Source organism: Boleophthalmus pectinirostris, unplaced genomic scaffold (assembly GCF_026225935.1).
Source record: "Boleophthalmus pectinirostris isolate CB_2022bp ecotype Guang Dong unplaced genomic scaffold, ASM2622593v1 HiC_scaffold_21, whole genome shotgun sequence".
In the NCBI taxonomy this organism is placed as follows: domain Eukaryota; kingdom Metazoa; phylum Chordata; class Actinopteri; order Gobiiformes; family Gobiidae; genus Boleophthalmus; species Boleophthalmus pectinirostris.
Window position 1 is genome coordinate 3,876,488 of NW_026571175.1, and position 22,022 is coordinate 3,898,509.

A 22,022-nucleotide genomic window follows, 5' to 3' on the forward strand; every position below is an offset into this window, starting at 1 on the left:
AAACCGCTGCCCAGTGTCGCCACCAAACTCGCGCCACTCCCGAGTCTCCGTGCGCCTTCATCCAAAGCATCTCCAATTACGCACACGTGCCTCTCCAAACGCAAGGATGCTGTGGAAATCACGGAGCAAAAGCGACATTCTACAGGTAAGTAACGATCCTCTTGGCCTATAATTGTGCGTTCCAGAGTGTTTTTTTTTTGTTTTTTTTTGTTTTTTGTTTTTTTAGATTTGTGAAAATGATAGAATGAATGCTGAGTCCACTAATGTTATTTGAGTAATTTAAACCTGTAACACATTTAAGATTTAATTTAAGTCAGATACTAGAAGCCTAAGTATGCATTTGCTCAAGTTGAATTGATGCGTAATTACGTGCCAAATGTGATAACTGTACATAAAATGGATTTTCAATTTGTTTGGGTTTTTTCAGTGATTTAAAGCGACAAAAATGAAATTACATAGATATAATTTACGATGGTTATAGATTTATATAGGATTGGTAAACATTTACAGGTTTAGGTTTAGTCTTTGAAATATCATAAAATTTGACCTTTAAGACCCCGAATCGCCTTGAATGTACCACTTTAAGAGCAGCGCGCCCCGGAGAGACCCCTCCCCTCTGCGCGCGCCCTCTTTATAAGCGGCACGTTGATGGAGAGAGCGCTGGACCAGTCTCTCCTCCGCGTTTGTTGATGGTTTTTAGATCTGCGTGAACTTGGAAAAACAACACGACGTCAAGGGAAAAACTGGTTACGTGAATGGACTCGGATTATCGCTTTTTTTGACTTTGTTGACGATTTTTTGGAAGTGGCTCAATTTGACGTTTTGGCTTCCAGATGTTGATCCACACGTACTCGGCCATGGTGAGTTGGAGACCGCGTTTGGTGATGCGTAATGGTGTATCCAAAATGCGCACCATGGATAACTTATATATTATAACTACGCTGTATTTAGTTCATACTTTCTAGTATTGTTATTTTCTAATAATTGCTTACTTAAATATATATATATTCCAAGCTCTATTGATGTGTGTATGAGTGAAAATGTGCCAGTTCTTTTTACTTTATCTTAATGGTATATAAAATTAAAACCGTTATTGTAAAATTATTTTTCAATAGAGGAATTCCCAGATCCTTAAGTATAATTGTAAGTGAGTTAAAAGCTTTAGGTTGTGTAAGGATGCGCTGATAAACTGAAAGTGAAGTGGAATATCACGTAATGTAACGACGCATATAATCCCCTAAAATCCTTTAGTAAACCCGTAATTAAAAGCCATGGATAATTCAACTTATTATACAACAATCTGAGTTCTTATTGTAAATTATAATAATAATGTAAATGACTTTTAGTGTACATGATAGATTTTTGTGGCTAGAGACACTTTTCCATTTTCAATTCTGATGTTGCATTGTCTTTACAGCAAATTGTAACAAATTGAATCGTAATTAATCTAAATAAATCCTTTTTTTCTAGTGCCAAATTTTCATCCATAATATTCTATTCACCTGCAATTGTGAGAAGCCATTTCATTGTTGAATTCAAATGGTTTTCTATGTTATATTTTCTCTGTATAAAAAATACTTGTTGAGCACTTTTTGTTGTTCAAATATTGTGAAATACAGAATTTAATTTTACTCGTTGCATTCGTTTATAGTGTCAAGGAATCGCGCGTAAAACCTGACCGCAATTATCCACGGTGACTCCCTTTAACTGCGCGCTGTCCGATCACTAGACACCCAAACACACACACACAAGAATATGACCCCAAATACTGACTACTGCATCCAAAATTTATATAACATTTTACAGTTAACCTAAATATAAGCGTCCATAAGTGTGTTTATGCGGGTTTCGTTGTTGTTTCCAGTAGTCCACACCGTATCGACCCGCGTGACCCAGCTTCACAGAGAAATCCATTGTGGGCAGGATGTTGTGCCAAAAGTAGGCTACAGGGCCACGCGCTCAGAACCGGCGCCGAATTAACCCATCAAAATGTGCAGGAGCATTTGATGGAGAGGGTGGTTCTATCGACTTGTCCAATTGGAATGAACTGATGAAATTACGCACAAACTTCTCAATATTCAGAGAACGTCTACGCTTGATACAGGTGTTTTTTCATTAACATTGGCCATTTGGCACGAAGGGAAATACGAGTTTTATTTCTATTTATTCCAGGCCTATTACAAATGAGGCTATTGAGTATAAATTGACACACAAAAAGCTATAGCCTATCTAATTTTGCTCAGTACGCACGTGTAAAGAAAAATGGGCCTAGATGTAGCCTATTTATGATCTTACTTATTGTAGCCAAGAGAAAAAACTAAACAAAAAATGTTATGGTATATCGGTAATTGTTGGTTAAATATGGAATTTGGCACTATGAAGAAACAAAAATTGAAAAAATAAAAAGATGGATCTATGTGTAGTTGTAAATAAAAGAAATGAAAAGTATTTTATGTGGATAATTGCTTTTATATGGTGATTTGGTGCGTAATATTGTCTCCATAAACGGTTTAAATGTGTCATAACGCGCGTGTTGTTGACAGTTACAGTTTCATTGATTTTGGATTGGTTTGACCCAGAATGTTTTTTAAATATCAATCAATAATCTGTACTTATAAACGGTGAGGAATTCAGAGCAGATGTGGTGACTTTTCAACGTTTTAAAACATAAATATGTTTTTGTGAAACTGCGTCGGTTTAAATAGAGAGTATTGTGCATAAAAGTTAAAACATATTGGGGCCAGTTTGAGGTATAATCAACAATTGGACTCTCACCAAATAATAGACATAATCCCAACGTAAAACAGTTACACTGAATAGTGTGTTTGACAGTTGACTTGGCATTAAATCAGTTAGCAGCAGTAATAGTGTTAAATGGTTAAACCGTCTCTTGGTGCGAAACAGAATTTAGAAAAGGTTAAAGAGGATTGAGCGCGCGCTCTTTGTGCTCTGACCTCTTTGTCCTCATGTCCTCCCTTTACGCACGTGGACAGCTACTGTCATGTGACCGTTGCTCCAGGTGCATCACGTGATTGTTCGGGGGCATGTTGGTTCATTAGAATGTGTTCTGTGCAGTGATTACACTTTTTATCTAACGGTGTCCTCGTGCCCTCTGTGCAGGAGCGCGCGGACGGCCTGAGCTCTTCCCCCGGGAGTCGCCTGTCTTCTCTCTCTTCTCTGTCCGCTCAGGGCGCATACTCCTCGGCTCCTCCGCTGTGCCACACCCCGGCCTCAGACTTCCAGCCCCCGTACTTCCCCCCGCCGTACCCGCAGTCGTCACTGCCGTACGCCGCGGCGCAGAGCCAGGACTACGAGCCGTACGCATCCCTTAACTCCCTACACCAGCACCACAGTGCGCATGCGCAGCACCATCACCAGTCGGCCTGGCATTCGCAGCGCACGCGTTCAGAGGAGGCGGGGCTTCTGTCGCAGTCGCACCGCGCGCTCAGCCTCGAGCCGCGGCGCGATTTTCCGTCTGTGCCGCGCCTCCTGCACGGGCTCGCGGAGGGCGCCGCTGCGCTCGCGGACGGGCCTCTGGGCATGCACCTGGGACACCACGCGCACGACGACCTCCAGGTGAGTCATGACGTCACACAATCACTGTTCATGAGGATTACAGGTGACACGTGGGTCTAAACCAAACCCTCTTTACTTCATATGGTATTTTAGACTTTAGAGTTTCTCTGAGGTTTTCCCGCGCTCTGAGTGAGGGCGCACGTGAAGAGGCCTTTTACAGCCTGAAGGGAGAAAACTGCGCACAGAGAACAGCGGCCTCCGGGCGCTCGTCCCTCTAAGGCCCAGAAAGACTTGCTCTGATCAAAACAAGACCCGTGTCTATGTGGAACACTGCGAACACTGACGCACTTTTACGCATAACATTAACGAGCTCCAGTGCCATTTCATCCCAGAGATCATTAGGCTTTTAATTACAGCCACGCTCCCGGTTTGGAGACGCTTTAAAGGCCTGAGGGAGTTTTTTTTTAGGTTTAACCAAAATGATTCTGTGCGTAAAAGTTACAGCACCGTCAATTTAAACTGCGCTCTCACCATTTCGAATCATATTTGTTTGCATTCATTTTTCATACATTAAGCACCAGACCTTATATTTACATTACATTGTAACGAGGCCTAAGGGCAGTTCGATCAGACCTATGGCATTAAGCAATCTGGTGCATAAAGATGATGCAGTGGCACAGACGCGAAGCAGCACACCTTAAGCAATTAACAAAAAACAGAACAAACAAACAAACAAACAAACAAACAAAAACAAAAACAAAAAAAAACCCAATTAAAAAAAAAAAATATTACAGACATCTGTGGCATTTTTATTACTTTTCTAAATTCAAGACATTGCAATCCAGTTGACCTAATTATATTGTTTTGAATATTGTCATGAATGAGTAAAAAAAACAAAACAACAACAACACACATTTATTGCAATTAAAAGTATCGATCATTATGTGTAGGTTTTTGTTGGGGTGCATCAATGCAAGAGCAACATTTATTTCACAAAAGATGGCGTTACCCTATCTGTACATTTTAGGCAGAACTTTTTTTCTGAGGATTGAACTGATTTGACTAAGATGGAATCTTCTCGAGTCTACAAACAGCATGTGAACCAAACGAACCAACACAAAACATGTGAAACTCGTGTCTTTAAGTCCGATCTCCGCCTGTTGGAAGTCCCTTTTGTCTGAACACGTCTGAAAGAATGAACGCGCCTGGTTTACGGAGCGGAGGCAGGTGCAGTCCGCTGTTTGTCGCTTTTTCACTTTAAACAAACGACACCGTGACGAATCAATGCTTCACGGCCATTACGCAGACAAACGCGTAAAAACGAAGACCAAAAGACGTGAGAGCCAGACCCACGTGCGCCTGCTAAACGATCCCCGTGCGCGAGACTTTGGCTTGATTTATGGGTCACATCCTGCACCGCGCACGAGCCCCGGGACCCCGAGCGAACACGCGCATAAAGAGACGTACGTGCGTAAAAAGGCCCGGAGAGACCCCTCCTCTATCCGCAGCTTTAGAGATCACAAACGCTATGAATATGGAGTGGGCATTACGCATTCATGACACCAGGACACACTCTTCTTCTTTAGTAACAAAGATTTCCGTTTAGTTATTTCATTAAGTGGTTGTACTTTAAACAGACGCACAACTTTACGCACTAATATTAATTAAAAACGCATTCACTTTATAGAATTAAATTAGTTATACTTGGATAGGCATATTTACATTTTATCTTTGGGAACAATGAAACTATGTTCGTCTGTTTATAATTAACAGGAGAATTGAGTTTAAAGGGTGTTGATTAGGGGTGGGACATGACACAATTTTCATGAGACGAGACACATCGCGAGACTGAGTCCACGAGAACGAGACAAGACAAGATTTTGACATAATTTGTTATAACTGAGTAGTGCAACCATTTCATTTTATGTAATACTTTACTGTTCATTGTAGTGTTGCTTTTTAGAACTACACTTTCTCAAACTGTATAACTCACCAGCTCTTAAATCTTTTTTTGTCCAAGCCAAAGATAAATTCAGGGGGAAAAAATCTTACAAGATTCTTTTCCACATGTGTGCATAGTTTTGTGGTAATTTTGTCTTGCGAGATCTTGTGGCACGAGATTTTGTCCCATCCCAAGTGTTTATTGGTTGAACATTTGGCACAATGCACTGAAAGGACTATTTCAAGCCTATTTGCAATAAAAAGTCAAAGTTTGGAACAAAAAATACCCTTTAAATATAGTGCATATTATTATTTTTATTAGTAAAATAAAAACTTTACTGAAACTAATTTAGGAATGTTTTGATATCATTATATTTTTAGAACTCTACATGCTTTTTTCTTGATTTGTTAAAGCATGAACTACTAGATATTAAAATTATTTGTTGTATATGTTTATGAAAATCAATGTACACTATTAAACGTTTCTTGGGAAGGGGCCACCACCTTTTGGAGATGTTATTTCTTTGCTTGGAATATTCCAGTGTGGCATTAGGCAAACTGGTGACAGTGCTGTAGTCCAAAACACAGATCAGATCAGATTGTAGTAATTTGTAATTCAGTACATGCAAAAATACTGTTGAAAAGTTCCACATATTGCAATAATATCTCCATGGAGACGAGCAGGTGGCAGACCCGTACAATGTGCCTTTAAGACTAATTTATTTTAAAAGTCAGTTCAGAGTGTAAAGAATTTTAAGCCTCTGAAGTTACACAAAAGTGACAGTTTTGATTTCAGAGTATATTTTTGTGAGAGTTGTCGTTGTGATATTGTGCGGTGCAGTGTGGTGATGATTTGCCGTTGTGTTGCAGGGGATGGAGGAAGGCTCCGCTCTGGGCATCCTCGACCACTCCGTCATTAAAAAAGGTGAGAGGATTCTGAATTCTAATTGAAGCAGTTTCCCTAAAGCAAGACGCAAGAGTGAGGCCTTCACCGCAGCACAGAGAGAGACGGAGAGAGATGGAGAGAGGGAGGGAAGAGAAGGAAAGAGGGGGAGGGAGAGAGGGGAGGGAGAGGGAAGGAGAGAGATAGAGATAGAGGAGAGAGAATGAATGGAGAGAGAGGAGGGAGAAGGAGAAAAAGACAAAAAGAGTGAAGGAGGGTAAGATTAGAGAGCAGAGAGAGGGAAAAGGAGAGAGATGGAGAGGGGAGGAGACAGAGAGAGAGGACTGGGAAGAGAGGAGGGAGAGCAAGAAAGAGAGTGAAGGAGGGAAATGTAATAGAGAGGGGAGAGAGATGGAGAGGGAGGGAGATAGAAGAGAGAGAAATGGAGAGAAAGAAGGGAGAGGGAGAAATACAGGAAAGGAAGGAAAGGGAAGAGAGAAGAGAGAGAGATGGAGAGAGAGGGAGGGAGATAGAGATAGAGGAAAGAGGGATGGAGAGAGGGGAGGGAGAGTGAGAAAGAGAAGGATGGACGGAAAGTGAAGGGAGGGGTGGAGAGCGGAGAGGGAGAAAGGGGAAGGGAAATAGAGTTATAGAAGAGAGATTGGAATGGAGAGAGGGGAAGGAGAAAGAGAGGGAAGGAGGGAAAAGGGAAAGAGGAGAGAGAGGGAAGGGGGAGAGAGAGAGGGAGGAAGATAGAGAAGAGAGAGGAATGAAGAGAAGGGAGGGAGAAAGAGAGGAAAGGAGGGAAAGGGAAGAGAGGAAAAAGAGATGGAGAGGGTGAGAGATGGAGGGAGAAAGAGAGAGATGGAAAGAGAGAGAGAGGAGGGGATGAAAAAAAGGAAAGGAAGACAGACAGAGATGTAGGAACAGAGAGAGGAGAGGGAAATGAGAAAGAAAGAGAGAGAGACGGTTGGAGAGAGGAGAGGGTAAGGGGGAGAGAGAATAGGAAAGACAAAGTGGGAGAGAGAGGGAGGGAGAAAGATAGAGATAGAGGAGAGAGAGGGACAGAGAGAGAAGAGGGAGAAAGAGAGATGGAGAGGGAGAGAGAGAAGAAATAGGTAGAAAGAGAGAGGGGGAAAGACAGAGATGTAGGGGCAGAGAGAGGTGGGGGAAATGAGAAAGAAAGAGACAGAGACGGTTGGAGAGAGGAGACGGCAAGGGAGAGAGAGAAAGAGAGGTGGAAAGAAAACGAGAGAGGGAGAGAAAATGTGACAATAAGAGGGGGAGATAGAGTAGAAGGTAGAGAGGGGAAGAGAGGCAGGGGGAAGGGAGAGACACAGAGAGAGGCAGAGAGAGAGAGAGAGGGACAGAGCTGATAAATAATTCTGCTTTTGGTTTCATTTGAAGTGGAGGCTGCAGACTCGGCCTAAAGGCACAGTGCCGTAATGAAGGGGAAGAGGGGGATGGAGGGACTGAGAGGAAAGGAAGAAGGGATAGAGAGAGAGAAATGGGGGAGAAGAAGCCTTGAGTGCGAGAAGAGAGAGAAACAAAGAGGGAGAGAGATGAGGAGGGGTGGAGAGAGAGGTGAAAGAAGGAAGCGAAATGGAAGAACAGAAAGAGGGGTACGAGAAAGAAGGAATAAAAGGATCATATGGAAGAAAGGGGTGGTAGAGTAGAGAAAGATGAAGAGATAGAAGAAAGAGAAGAGGAGGGCAGCATTATGAGTGGACATATTGAAAAGATTGTCGTTCCCCGTTGAGTCATTTGCCAAAATTTCTCGACTTCATTTTCATTATTTTCATTATTTTACTCACCAGAAACGACTAAAATTGTATCTGTCAGTTGAAACCATAGACTGTTTATATACATGGACATACTGTAGCTCGTTCCAAATAGGAAGTGAGTATGGGTGCGCTTCTGGCTCCATCGACTCTGGCTCTAACTGACTTTACATTGAAAAACTGTGGCCCCTCTCTCTGGTCCCGTCCACACTAGTTCGTATTCGAGTCGTTTTCGTTGTGGATACAGTGTTCGTTCACACTAATCCGATGGAAAACGGTTCCAGAGACGGAATGATCTGGTGCTGCCAGCTCCCACGAATTCATCTGAGTACAGATCTGATCCGACACCGTTTGGCCCTCAGGCTTCCAAACGAATTGGCTCAAATTACTTTGCATCAATTAAAAAATAATATTTAGTGTATGGTTTTGAGGATCGTAGCAAGAATAAAGACTGATGGCTCATTCTAACGCATTAAACATGCAAAAATTTCAATTATTCACTGTCTTGAGCATCAGTCTATGGCCCTCGATCAGCCCTCTGCTTCATCTGTGTTTAGATATGTGGCCCTTGATGAAAAAAGTTTGAACACCCCTGATATATACAGCCTGTGTGTATGACCTGCAGACATATAATCTCTGAAAAATTTCACATGAACCATCTCCAACGTGATAGAAACACAGAACAGACTCACCATCAGCAGAACACCCCTCATATTCCACTGAGTCGTGTTATTTAGTCCGACAGAAGCTGAACTGCATCAGCGCACAATAGTGAGCTGTTTTGAGTGTTTAGTTTATGCAAATGTGATTTCAATTTTGTTTCTGTAAAATGTAAACAAATATGCTCAAAACTGTTTGGATAGGGAAAGCTTGTGGACACAAAAACAACGTGTCTGGACACAGATCATTTCCAATATGGTGATACGGTGATTCGTTTCAGTGTAAACGTAGCCTTTATAACTGTTGCAGTGAGCTTCGTCATTCTGGTCTTAAAATGTTTGTATTAACCCACTCCACATGATCTCGGTGTTTTTGTTTCACTATTTTGCTCATAAAACAGTCCTATGTATCCAACTGATGCCCTCGATGAGCTTCATTTGACTGGAGCTTTATACTGTCTATAGTTGAAACCTGTGTAACTTTTTGAAACCTGTGTAACGTTTTATTGGTTGGGGGTCCGTCACCTTCTTGTTTCTATGGATACGTCTTTGCTCTACCTGGAATGTTCCACAGTAAAGCCCTGCACAATGCGTGAGCGTGTGGGTGAGATGATAAACTGCAGTTCCATAAACTAAATATAAGTGTAAAGTGAAATATACAAGTGATTAATGTTTGTCTATCATACATCATTTGTGCTGGATATTTTATTTGGCATTCATAAAAACATTTGAAGCAGTCTTGCGGATGTTTTCTAATCTCGCGCACATTTTAGACAATTCCCTTACGCTTCTCCATGTTTGATAGAGCTTAAGAAAGCCAACGTCCCCATCTTGTGAGATTTGCGGGCGGGAGCGAGACAAAATAATGCAGATGTGATCAGGAGAAGGAATGAAAATTACAATTCTTTGCTGGCACGGGCAGGAGCGGGACTGAAAATTCTGTCCCACGCAGACCTCGATTCCACTGTATGACATTAAACAGCTCTACCTTACATTTATTCAGTTACATTTATTCAATAGCTTAAAAATACCTAGAAAAACAGGTATTCTGACTTTGAGCTGGTTCGCCTCTCCACAGATCTGACCTGTGGCATGGTCTGGTCTGGTCTTGTCTCCATGAAGATTGAAAAGCTTATTACCATACTGTGAAACTTTTATAAGACTAGAAACATGTGGAAACATGCAGTGACAACTTCCAGCGGGTTCTGTTTGTAGTCATCAGTCTGACAAAATCTAAGAAAAAATAAGAAAATGTCCCAGTTTTCTTCATCTTCATGTCATTGTAGAATTCCGTTATGTTCGGATAATCAACAATTACAACCATACCTCAGTTTTCATCATTTTCACTGACACACAACTCCGAGTGCACTGGTACATGTGATTAGAAGAGATGAGGCTCCAAATTCTAGATGATTCCAAACAGCACATACGTCTGAAGTCTTCATTTTACTTCAGTGGGTTTGATCACAGTCGGTCGGCGAGTCCAGTGTTGGGAACTACACTGGAAGTTGTACTCGCATGTTTCCAAACGTCCGGGTTTGTGACGTAAGCGTGAATAGAGACTTTAATATCTCCATGGAGACAAGCAATTGACGGACCCTCCACCAGAAAATGTACACAATGCACCTTTAAGTTAAATAGAGTTTACAAAGAAGAAACCAAACACATGAAGTAACACACTCACACCAGTTGGCCTCCATGTTCCTGATGTGATACTTGTGCTGTTAGCACAAATAATTATACAAATATAATAGAAAAAAAAGGGTTAATTACCTGCCTATTACCATTGTAAATGTATCATTTTGAAGCCCAACTTTGTGCACTAATAAAAGGACAACAATTTCAGTTTTATAGTCGTCTAACTGCACCCAAAGGCCTGTCCTCTTTCTTATAATCGTCTCAATTTACTGCGGTCGCTAAAATGAGTATCTCTCTGGCCTTTTTGATTTGAAAAGGAGCTCACCAGAGGAAAAAGGTTGGCAACCCCTGGAACAGAATATCATACATGTAGTTTGTCTGTGTATGTGTTGTCGTCGTAAATGACTTAGCCTTTCCTACTTTGGCTCTGACTCAAATTGGGAAATGACAGAAATGTGTAAAATTTTGATGACGTTCATTTCACTTGCTGGTTGGACACTGGCAGCAGATGTGACATATGTAGAGGTAATAACTGTTACCTATAGCAACCGTAATGTAAACAAAGGCTAATTCATGTCTAAATTACACAATAGTTTTGATTAGACTAGTAAAAATATCTGACAACACCTCCAATATGATAAATGAAGCTTTTAACGGTTAGAAAATGCCTTCTTTGCACTTAAAATGTAGAGATTCTATTTTAAAGGGCCCATACTACACACATTTTATATTTATGTTCTTATGTTGTTTCCTCATTACAAACAGACCTGGAGTTGTGTTTTGTTTCATTCACACATGTTTAACACACAAACCCTACATGTTTAATCTTCTTGTCTTCTTGAGTTCTTGTCTTAAATGAAAAACACTGTTCCACCTTTTGATGTCATGGGGTAAATGAAGTGCTCCACTGTGTTTTTAAACTCCATACACCAAAATAAAAGTGAAAAAATATGTAGTGCACTCAGATGCCCAATGTCCAGCTTTAATTAAAAAAAAACAAAAAAAAAACAATAATAATAATGAAAAAAATAAAGAAAGAAAAAAAAGATTCCAACCTCTATTTCCAATATTTAACTTGAAGTTTATTTCAAATAACATCAATCAAAAGAAAAAAATAAAATAAAATCTTGTTTTGAAGAACAGTGGCAAGAAAAATGATCTGACGTAGGCTTTTTGGTCCATGTGCCATTTGTTCTTTTGGATTTCAATTAAGAATGAAAAACTATAAAATGGGAAAACATCATTCAGTTTTAGTGTCAGTTTTAGTTAGTTTTTCGTTCTTAACTGAAATTCAAAAGAACAAATGGTAAAAACCAAAAAGCCTTCATCAGATCATCTGTTCCAAAACAAGAAAAATGATCTGACAAAGGCTTTTTTGCCAAAACATTATTTAAAAATATTTTTTAAAAAGCTTGGCCGATGGGTCATCTGAGTGTGCTATGCGTTTGACTTTTATTTTCCTGTTCCTTGCATTTGCACCTTTACAAGAACTTTGGTGTGCATTTTCTGTTTCATTTAGGCTACATCCACACCACAACACTCCTGGATTTTTTTTTCTTTCTTGCGGGTTGAGAAAAACCTTGTGTCCCCACACGTGTCGGATCAATAAATATTCAGGTCCAGACGACAACAGAGCACTGAGTGAAAACAATGTAATACACACACACACCTGTATGTGGCGCTGTTAGCAATGATAATAATATAATAATAATAATAATAATAATTATGCAGATCTCATCACAGTTTTTTTAACTTTAAGGTCATTTAGTCTATTTTAGTATGTATCCCAGAAATATAGCCATTTTGCTTTGCAAAAGTTAAACATAAGTTTTCGTTTTTGCATCGGAGGACCCTGGTGATGACGGGGTTGTGACGTCATCGTTTTCCAAAAGCTGTGGTTTACTTGTCCACACGACAACACAACACCGATTGTCTGAAATCTGATTCTCAGATTTCTCCAGTCTGGAACCTGTTCTCAAAAAACACAATTTTCATCCACAACGAAATGCTGGCTCTGTGTGGACGAAAGATCAAAACGAATACAAACTTCACAGTTTCAACCAAAAAGTGTAGTCGTGTGAACAGGCCCTTAAACTCCACACACCTTCATTAGAATCAATTGGATGATTTCAGCTCTGGAATTGCCCATTTCTACTGAACTAAAGGAAAAAGGAGCTGTTCACTTGAAAATTAACGCTTCATGACATCACAAGGTGCAACAGAGCATTTAGAGCTTTGGAGATGTAGACAGACTAATAATAAAGGATTATTCAAACACGTGAATGAAACAAAACACAACTCCAGGTCTGTTTTTGAGCAACAGAACTTAAAGCTCACAAGTCAGTTTTGCATAATACTGTATAGGACCTTTAAAACTCACAGCTACTTCTTGTATTTTTGTACTTTGGTTCTCAACTTTTTCCTTCACAAAGTGCCACTTAATGGATACAAAACTCTGACATTATTTACCACAGGTTCTACTCCACCAAACCAAATCATAATTATAAAAACATGAAAATCCGTCATAGGCACATTAAAGAAAAACGAATCACATTTAAAAGTGTTTAGAAAGTTCTACCCTTTTACTTTTCAAGCCAGACAAAACTAAATGTGCTTTTCAGGTACTGCAGCTCCTCCCAAACAAGTGTATTTTTAGCGGCGCGTCAACATTGCAACAACTGTGTGCTTTCAATTAAAAACTTGGTCAAACTCGGCGTCGTCATTAGCATACGTGTGTCTGTTTGAGGAGTTAGAGAGTGAGAATTGGCTTGGTGGAGGTGACATTTGTTTGTGAATGCGCCGCTAACCTCCTGCAGCTCCCAGCTCCAGATTTAGAGGCGAGGAATTCATCAGCGCATATTTAAGTTCAGAGACGCGCGCAGAGACGAGGAAGAGCAAGTCATTATCAAAACATTTACAGAGAGTGGAGTTTGAAAGAAATCCGCTAAAAACATCATTAGAGAACACATGGGGTTCTGCGCTCGGTGCGTTTCAGAGCTGGGAAATGAACTATAGGCGAAGCTGCTGAGAAAACTTGGGTTACGGTGTTAAAGGTGCGCTGTGTAACTTTTCTAGTGCCACCTGTTTGCCTCCACAGAGATGTTATTGATACACCTGGAATGTTACACAATGGCATAAAACGTGTATTGTGTAACTTTTCTGGGTCCGTCACCTGCTTGTTTCTATGGATATGTCATTTCTCTGCCAGGAATGTTCCACAGTATGACAGTAACCCTACAAAACAGTGAATAACTTTCCAACCATACTACCGCTCAATTTAATTTCTTTCCAGCGACTAGGTCAGGAATTGGAAAACACAACGGTCTGCAAGAACCCTGGAAGTGCAAGTTCGGGCACCGGTCAATCAGTGAAGAGCCGTACATTCAGTGTTGTCAACGATTCCCGAGATCGAGGATTTAAAGCCGGAACAAAGAGAATGTTTGGTGAATTTTATCAAGGGGAAAGACGTTATTGTCCTTCTTCTTACAGGATTTGGGAAAAGCTTTATATACCAGTTAGCTCCGTTAGCAGTGCATTACATATGTCACGAACAAATAACAGCAATTGGTTAAATTCAAAAAGTACCCGCCTACCGTCGAGCGAACGAATCCTAACACTGTGAGGTCATACGGTTTCCGCAAAGTGAAACCGGCTGATGAATCAGACTAGTGAAAAGCAGCTTTCCAAGCATATTTCCGGCATTTCGGGAAAACGATTGTCCAATAGGAACATTGTTTTCTGCCAAACCATTTTTCTGCTCCATCCATTTTGATTGGGCCAAACATTACCAAAGAGTGTAGTGAGTCAAAATGGTCGATGCTCTGAGCATCTGTGTTTGTAACAATTGAGAAAGCCGCTCTAACTGCAGTTATTTCTCAAATAAATGGGAAATTACACATCTTGGTCTGTGTAATTGCACAGCCCTTTCTATTTTTTAAAGGTTTATTTCAGTCCAAATGTCCAAATCCAAATGTAATAAACCCCATGGAAATGCAGGAAGTGATGTGGCTCTGTGCCCTGGACCTGACACCAGCTGTTTCCATGACACCAGGAAAGTCATGGGGACACTGCACTTTTTTTTTTTTTTTGAGGCAATAAGGATATTTTTAGGTTAACTACAGACCTGATGTTTTGCACTTTTGTAGCTGAGACCCTAAATTAAGTTCAAAAATTTCTTAATACATGTTTGTGTGTGTATTTTGTTTGAAAGAATGTGAATTTTCTGTTTTCTTTTTTGTTTTTTCATTTGTATTTCTGATCCTGTAGCTTTTATTACAGTCATATAACACAACTACAGCAGCAGATTGTGAAATAACAGGTTGTACTGAAAAAAAAGGATGTATAGCACTTCATTAGTTGGTAAAAGGGGGAGTTTTAATAGCAAAATTAAGAAAAGAAATCCAAGCGAGGACAAATGTACTAAAATTGCCCTTAGGTCTGAAAGAGTTCAGCTCTACTTTACATTTATTCAATCACAGGTGGCTTTATGTCTCAAAAATACCTATAAAAACAGACATTGTGACTGTGAGTGGGGTCCCATCTCCACAAACCTGACTTGTAACTTGGTCTGGTTTGGTCTCCATGGAGATAGAAAGGTTTAAAATCATGCTGTGAAACATTCCAGACAAACTGATAATATCTCCATAGAGAAAAGCATTTGACCCTCCACCAGAAAAGTTACACAATGCACCTTTAAACACGTCTGTCTCCATGGAGACAAGCAGGTGTCACTACAGGGTGCAGTATTTTTATGCAGTAATTATCACCTGTAATTGAATATATGCAAGGTTATTTTAATGCCGTACTGTTGAGCTCCAGCAAACAAACAACATCTTCACAGAGACAAAGGTGGGAAATGCACCTCTAGAAAAGTTACTCAGTGCGCCTTTAAGCAAAAGAAAATGTAAAAACTTAGGTCTGGTTTGATAGTCTTCAAAAAATAAATAAATAAAATAAATAAATAAAAATAAAATAAAATAAATAAATAAAAAAAAATAAATAAATACATGTTTAAAAATCTATTATTTGTCAAAATTTGAGTGAAATATGGGCTTAAATTGCCAGGTAAATTTTAAAGGTGTACGATAAAACTTTTCTAGTGGACAGTTTGCCACCTGTCACCTTGTCTGTCTCCATGAAGACACCAGGACAAGTCAGATCTGGGGAGAAGCAAGCCAGGTCACACTAATTGAATACAAGTTTTTCAAAGTATTTCTAAGTAATATACCCGTAAAGAAATAAATGCTAAATGTGAATTTCAGATTGTAGAATGTGATGATGTTATACTCTCAGATGGGGGGAAGTGTCAGTTCTTCCAGTTGATTAAATTGTACTTTATCATCAAATATCCAAAAGGTAAATGCACAAATGTTTAACGTAATAATTTCCATCAGTGACTAGACTCATTAACTCAGTGCATCATAACACAAATCTGGCATGAAAAGCCACCAATACGAGTACATATATTTAATAGCAAAGTGTGGAATGTGTCAGGCAATGCAAAAACAAGAAGGTGACAAAGAATCCAGCAGAAAAATTATGCAGTGTGTCTTTAAAATTCGCACTTGTTGTTTGTATAGATGTTGTAAGTATGTGTTGAAGAGGTTTTTAATCTCAGTGGGATTTTCCTGGTTAAATAAAGGTTAAATATAAAATAAAGTGAGAAACTGTATTTTATTGGCCTATATTGCCTGACCTTTCTTGTCTCTCTCTCTGTCCTCAGTTCCGATCCCGTCCAAGCTGAACGGCTCCTCCTTCTCATCCCTCTCTCTGGGGAAGGACTCTTTTGGGATGGGTGCGGTCTCCAACCCCGCAGAGGTCTTCTGCTCTGTCCCAGGACGTCTGTCTCTGCTCAGCTCCACCTCCAAATACAAAGTGACAGTGGGAGAGGTGCAGAGGAGACTGTCCCCTCCAGAGTGTCTCAACGCCTCTCTGCTCGGAGGAGTGCTCCGGAGGTGAGAGAGAGAGAGGAAATAGTGTTAAAGGAACTGTATGTAGCCTGTGCATTTACTGGTAAAAAAAACAAAAAAAAACAACAACAACAACAACAACAACAAAAAACACACTGACCCTGTGTCTCTAGAACCTTCACCTGCAGATAGAGACAAACCTGCCACATCCAGGTTTGTCTCATTCTCAGTATATGGACAGGCGTCATGTGAAAGCTCAGAACCTCCCTCCTTGAGCTGCAGAGGCTGCACTGGCACTGACTCATGTTTGTGGCAGGTGCTGGGGTTTAGGCAGAGACCGTTCAGATCAGAGAGAGATATTTTAGGTTTAGGTTTTTAGGATTTCAGCTTTGAAACTGGCAACCCAAAAGAGAGACTCATGTGAGGCTCATTCTGCTTTCTGATTGGATAATCATTTTTAACCACCACATTTCTCACATTTGTCTCCATCCTCCCCTGGCTGTTGTTCATTAGGATCCATCACTGGTTTGGAAGTTTGGTCCCAAAAACACATTATAGTTTTTGGCATTGAAATGCTGAAAGTCCACAGGGCAAAGTGTCCTTCCCCCAAACAGATGTGCTGAATCGTGTTATCAGAACCCCCCAAACAGAGCTCCTAAAAGCACAGACCCACAGCTCCACAGAGCCAGGGGCCTCTGTATCTTCTGACCCAGTTCTGGGCTCTCTCTCCAGGGCAAAGTCCAAGAACGGTGGCCGGTGTCTGAGGGAGCGACTGGAGAAGATCGGCCTCAATCTCCCTGCAGGACGACGCAAAGCTGCCAACGTCACTCTGCTCACCTCCCTGGTCGAAGGTAAGATACACACACACTGACACACACAGACACAAACACATACATACATACACGCAGATGCACACAGACACACACACATACATACATACACGCAGATGCACACAGACACACACACATACATACATACACGCAGATGCACACACCCCCACACACGCGCACCCGCACACACAGCCTCAGGACGGCTGTGCTGATGTTTATTCTATAAAAACATGATTTTAATCCTGGACAAACAGATGTCTGTATTCCTCTGTATCTCTGTCTTTCTTCAGGTGAGGCGGTGCACTTGGCCAGAGACTTTGGTTTCGTTTGTGAGACGGAGTTTCCAGCTCGAGCTGCAGCCGAGTATCTGTGTCGACAGAGTGACCCTGACACTCTCCACACCAGACGCAGCATGTTACTGGCCACTAAGTGAGTGACAATACTGTATTTTACTGTTTCTTACACTGTTTTTAAAGTTAATGCTGATAATCAAGACACATGTGTATTACACTGCAAAGATCCATGTGTTCATCCATTCTATATCAGACATATTAGATATGATGAGACAAGAAATGATTCATCCGCACTGGGTTTTGAAGACACATTTCTCTTTTATCTTGGAACAGACTAATAAAGTTCAGTTCTAGGTGTTATCACATTTTTAACTATACTATCCCTAGTTCTTACTCTGTATGAACACAGAGTAGGAACTAAAAACTGGACTGGACTAGAACAAAAAAAAAGTGCCAGGAAATAAGAAATGTTCCTCGAGTGCAGAAACATCTAGAATTTTATTGGGCTGGAGGATATTCTGGCCCCAAAATAGCAGCCCCGCTTCTACCAATCTGTCCCAGGGCAGCTGTAGCGGACAACAAAGCTCAGCACCCCAGTGACAGATGAGTGAAGAATAAATGTGAGAAGCTGCGGCGGCTCTATACATTTTTTTCTTGGGGGAGCTAAGAGGGAGCAAAGGTGGGGGGCTCACATTAAAGCCATCCATGTTTACCTTGCTGTTCTGAAAAAGTTAACATTTAATTTAATCTCTAACACAACCCTCCTCTCTCTCTGTTCCGTGTGTGTGTGTGTGTGTGTGTTTCGCAGAGAGGTGTGTAAGGAGTTTCTGGACCTCATGTCTCAGGACCGCTCTCCTCTAGGGGGCAGCAGACCGACCCCGTGCCTGGACCCGGGCGTTCAGAGCAGCCTGACCCACTTCAGTCTCCTCACACACGGCTTTGGTTCTCCAGCCATCTGCGCCGCCCTGTCCGCCTTCCAGAGCTACCTGAGCGAAGCCATCAAAATCCTGGACAAAGGAGAGACAGGAGGCAAGCTGCACCATGACAAAGAGCTCAAACATCGCAAATAAAACACAAGGAAAACGCAAACCGAACTGTGGATTTGAACAAACACGAGACTCAAAATCGCCTTGTTTTTGGCTTCTCTGGAAGAAGCTTTTTGTAACTTTCACTCTGCAAGTTCACAACAATCACAGTATAACAGAATGGAACGGACAGATACAGAAATGTTGGTTTACTTTTTACTGACCTCTTCTTTGTCACCTCAACACAAGTATTTGGACCAAGGATTTGCTGTAAAGTTTATTTGAAATATTTTCTCTCACTTTCAGCTTTGGCAAGTTGAATTCTTTTACAGATATAACTCACCAGATACAATACTGGTGCATTTTATAAACATACAGTACCATTTACTGTAACAACAGAGGTGAAGGTAAAGAAGATAAAAGGAAAATAATAACTTGTATTGATGAATAGCACTGGGCAATTTGATGATAAACATTAAGTTATAATTTGATCGAAATCGTAACACTTTTCTCCAGATCACTTCTCCTTTTGGTCAGCCTTGGTCATTTTTGGGTTCTTTTTGAAGACAATACAGTAAAATGTATTTACCTTGTTGACATGTTTCGGCTGCTAGCTCTAAGTCATCTTCAGAACTGTCCTCGGTGTTGGTGGTGACGTGTCGTATATCAGCTGTTGTTACTTACTGTAAGCGTGGTTAGTCTGGACCTGGCAGGTTGCTCAGACTGACCACACCTCCCATCACCCGATGTTCTCTGGAGGAGACCATTGTTCTGATCCATGGTCATTGGATCAGAAAACAACAAGTTCAAACGCTGGATCAAGGAGGCCATTGAAATCAGGAAACGAGGCATGGACAGCATTAACTGTGATGATGGAGCGTTCCTCCTTTCACACACCTGGGACACCCTCCTCCAAAGAACACCGGTCGACGGGAGGCGTGGTCAGTCTGAGCGACCTGCCAGCCGAAACATGTCAACAAGGTAAATACACTTTACTGTATTGTCTTTAAAAAGAACCCAAGAAGTTAAAGTATATAAGAAGACAAAATGAACATCTTTGGCTCAGCCTCGGTCATGCTCAGTGAGAGAAAAATCACAGTGAAATGGTTATCGAGGCTCAAAAACCATTATGAATTAATTTTTTGTTATATCGCCCAATAAAAAGCACAGTTCAGTAGGTTGTGTTCACGTCACATGAGAAAATAGAAGTAGTTTTCTAGTTGAACCTGAGCTTGGAGATGAGTGAGAATTTCAGGTGGAGTTTGTTGAGTAACTTTCAGATACAGATTTGCTGACCCGGTTTAAGGTTCATGTCTCCGTAGTTACTGAACTTTGTGGAACCAAATCCCAAATAAATAATGAAAAGGTTCAACATTTGTGGATCAGAAGTTTGGCGATGTCTTGAACACAACTTATTTGAACTAAAAACACAAATTAGTTGGTCATTTCTGAACAGTAACCATCCTGTTATTTTTGCTTGGACCTTTTTCTGTTTTGTTTCTATTTATTACCATATTTATTTTAATTTAATGTATTTAAGGAGTACAACTTTCAGATTTCCACCTGTACCAAGAAAGAAGCAAGAAGCCATATCCACATTTTTGCTTTTTAAAATACACAAAAGTAATCTGCAGCAGAGGATGATGTGAAATGGAGTTTCCTGGACTTGAACTCTTTTGATTGTGGCTGGACTTTTATTATAGCAGAGTCAAAGGCAGCTACAGGACTTTTATTTTGAAAAACGTGTTGTAACTTAAAATATTTTGTACTTTTGGTGTATTATGTTATTACTGTTGTTATTATTGTATTACTTCATAAATGTAATATATTATTAATTAAAGAAGACTGATTTGAATGCAACTGAAGTTTGTACTTTTGTCTGGAATGCCAAGGCCAAGTTACAGGTCAGATCTGTGGAGAGGCGAATGTACTGACTGTAAGAATGTATGTTTTATGTTAGGTTATTGAGCAATTAAACACCTGTAATTGAATATATGCGAGATGGAGAGACGGAGAGTGAGCTCGCAAACCTCTCTCTTGTCTGTCTCTTCCCTTTCTCTTCTTTTTGCGGCGGAAGAGTAGCATATGTTTGCCTTCGGGCTCAGAGGAAGACAGGAGCAGAGAGAGAGAGAAAAAGGAGGGGGAGAGAGGAGAGAGGGAGGAGGAGATGACAAGGGAGAGGTTTCACATTTGTAAATATGACAAGACCTTACACAGATCTGAGAGCATTTTCGTCGGTTAATAGAATATTTAAAAGGTGCACCGCACAAGTCTTCTGGTGCTTGTCTCCATGGAAATGCCGCTGCTTCGCCTGTTACGTCCCGCAATATGGAATTAAACTCAACGTCATACTGTGTGGGACATCACAGGCAGCAATAACAGCTCCACGGAGATAAAAAGTTGGCAGATCTCCCTATCAAAAAGTTACATAATGCACCTTTATCTTACCCACATGAAGTCCAATTGTTCCCAGTTCATTTTGACAACATTTTTAGTTTTTATGAAATTATTCTTTTTCATATTAATGGAATCTACAATGAAACTTTGAATCTACAACTTAAGGTATGGTTTAGAACTTTCTGGAGGCGGGACTTCATCATTATGATTCCCTGGAAATAAATTTACCATATTTTCCGCACTATAGGGCGCACTTAAAAGCCTTTAATTTCATCAAAAAACAACTGCGCGCCTTATAATCCAGAGCGCCTTATATATGAATTTATTGGTGTGTCTTAGTACGACTTTAGTAAAGCTCCACCACTTGCAGCATTGCGGCTCCCGTAGTCAGGAGCATCAGGAGTAATACATACTGTGATTCCTTTTAATATCAAAATGCACCTGTCAAGAGACATGCTCACAACGCCCACTTTAAACTCAAGGCTGTTATAAAGTGAAAGTGTGAGCTGCGTGGGAGCAGTGGATGGGAGAAGGAGAACATACATTCACCAAGACAGAGAGACAGCGCCGAGCCACTTACGCCACGATCAGCTGATGGATCGTAGACGCCTGGGCTAAGGATCAGTATCAACTGTGGTCCAAGCTTTCACCAAGACCAGAATCATCACTGAACTGCCAGGGAACAGTAACCACACTGACTCGGATAATGACGAGAGGGATGTGGGCACGATGGACGCTGTAATCGCCGAACTATTATGACTTATTGTGACTACATTAACAATTTAGCGTCTCAGATAGTATTTTTTTACGCGTTACAACTGTACAAAGTTGAGAGTTATTCTGAATGCGTTAAATAAAGTTTGACTGACTTATCTAACTGTTGTGTTTCGTTTAATGCACCTTAAAGTCCGGTGCTGTTTATATGTGAAAAAGTTAGAAAAAAGTTAGACCATTCAATGACAGTGCACCTTATAATCCAGAGCCCCTATAGTGCACAAAATACGGTAAAGCCATACTTCTGAACATTCACCATGGAAATAGAGCATTGTTTTCCAAAGACTGAGTCGCTACCCTCGGGTGGTTTCACAAGAGATTTCTCGCCTTCTCGTCATGTATATTGCACTGTATATTTCATGTAGATCTGCAATAT

General features: G+C 40.7%; 1 protein-coding gene across 1 annotated transcript; it reads left to right on the top strand.

The window, feature by feature from the left end:
• The first annotated feature begins 762 nt into the window (after positions 1–762).
• On the top strand, positions 763–18,520 carry tfap2e (transcription factor AP-2 epsilon). Its single transcript, XM_020923811.2, has 7 exons — positions 763–860; positions 3,121–3,576; positions 6,328–6,382; positions 16,141–16,372; positions 17,060–17,178; positions 17,448–17,586; positions 18,259–18,520. Exons 1-7 carry the CDS (start codon positions 834–836, stop codon positions 18,518–18,520), a joined length of 1,290 nt encoding a protein of 429 aa, XP_020779470.2. The 5' UTR covers positions 763–833.
• Positions 18,521–22,022: the final 3,502 nt, after the last annotated feature.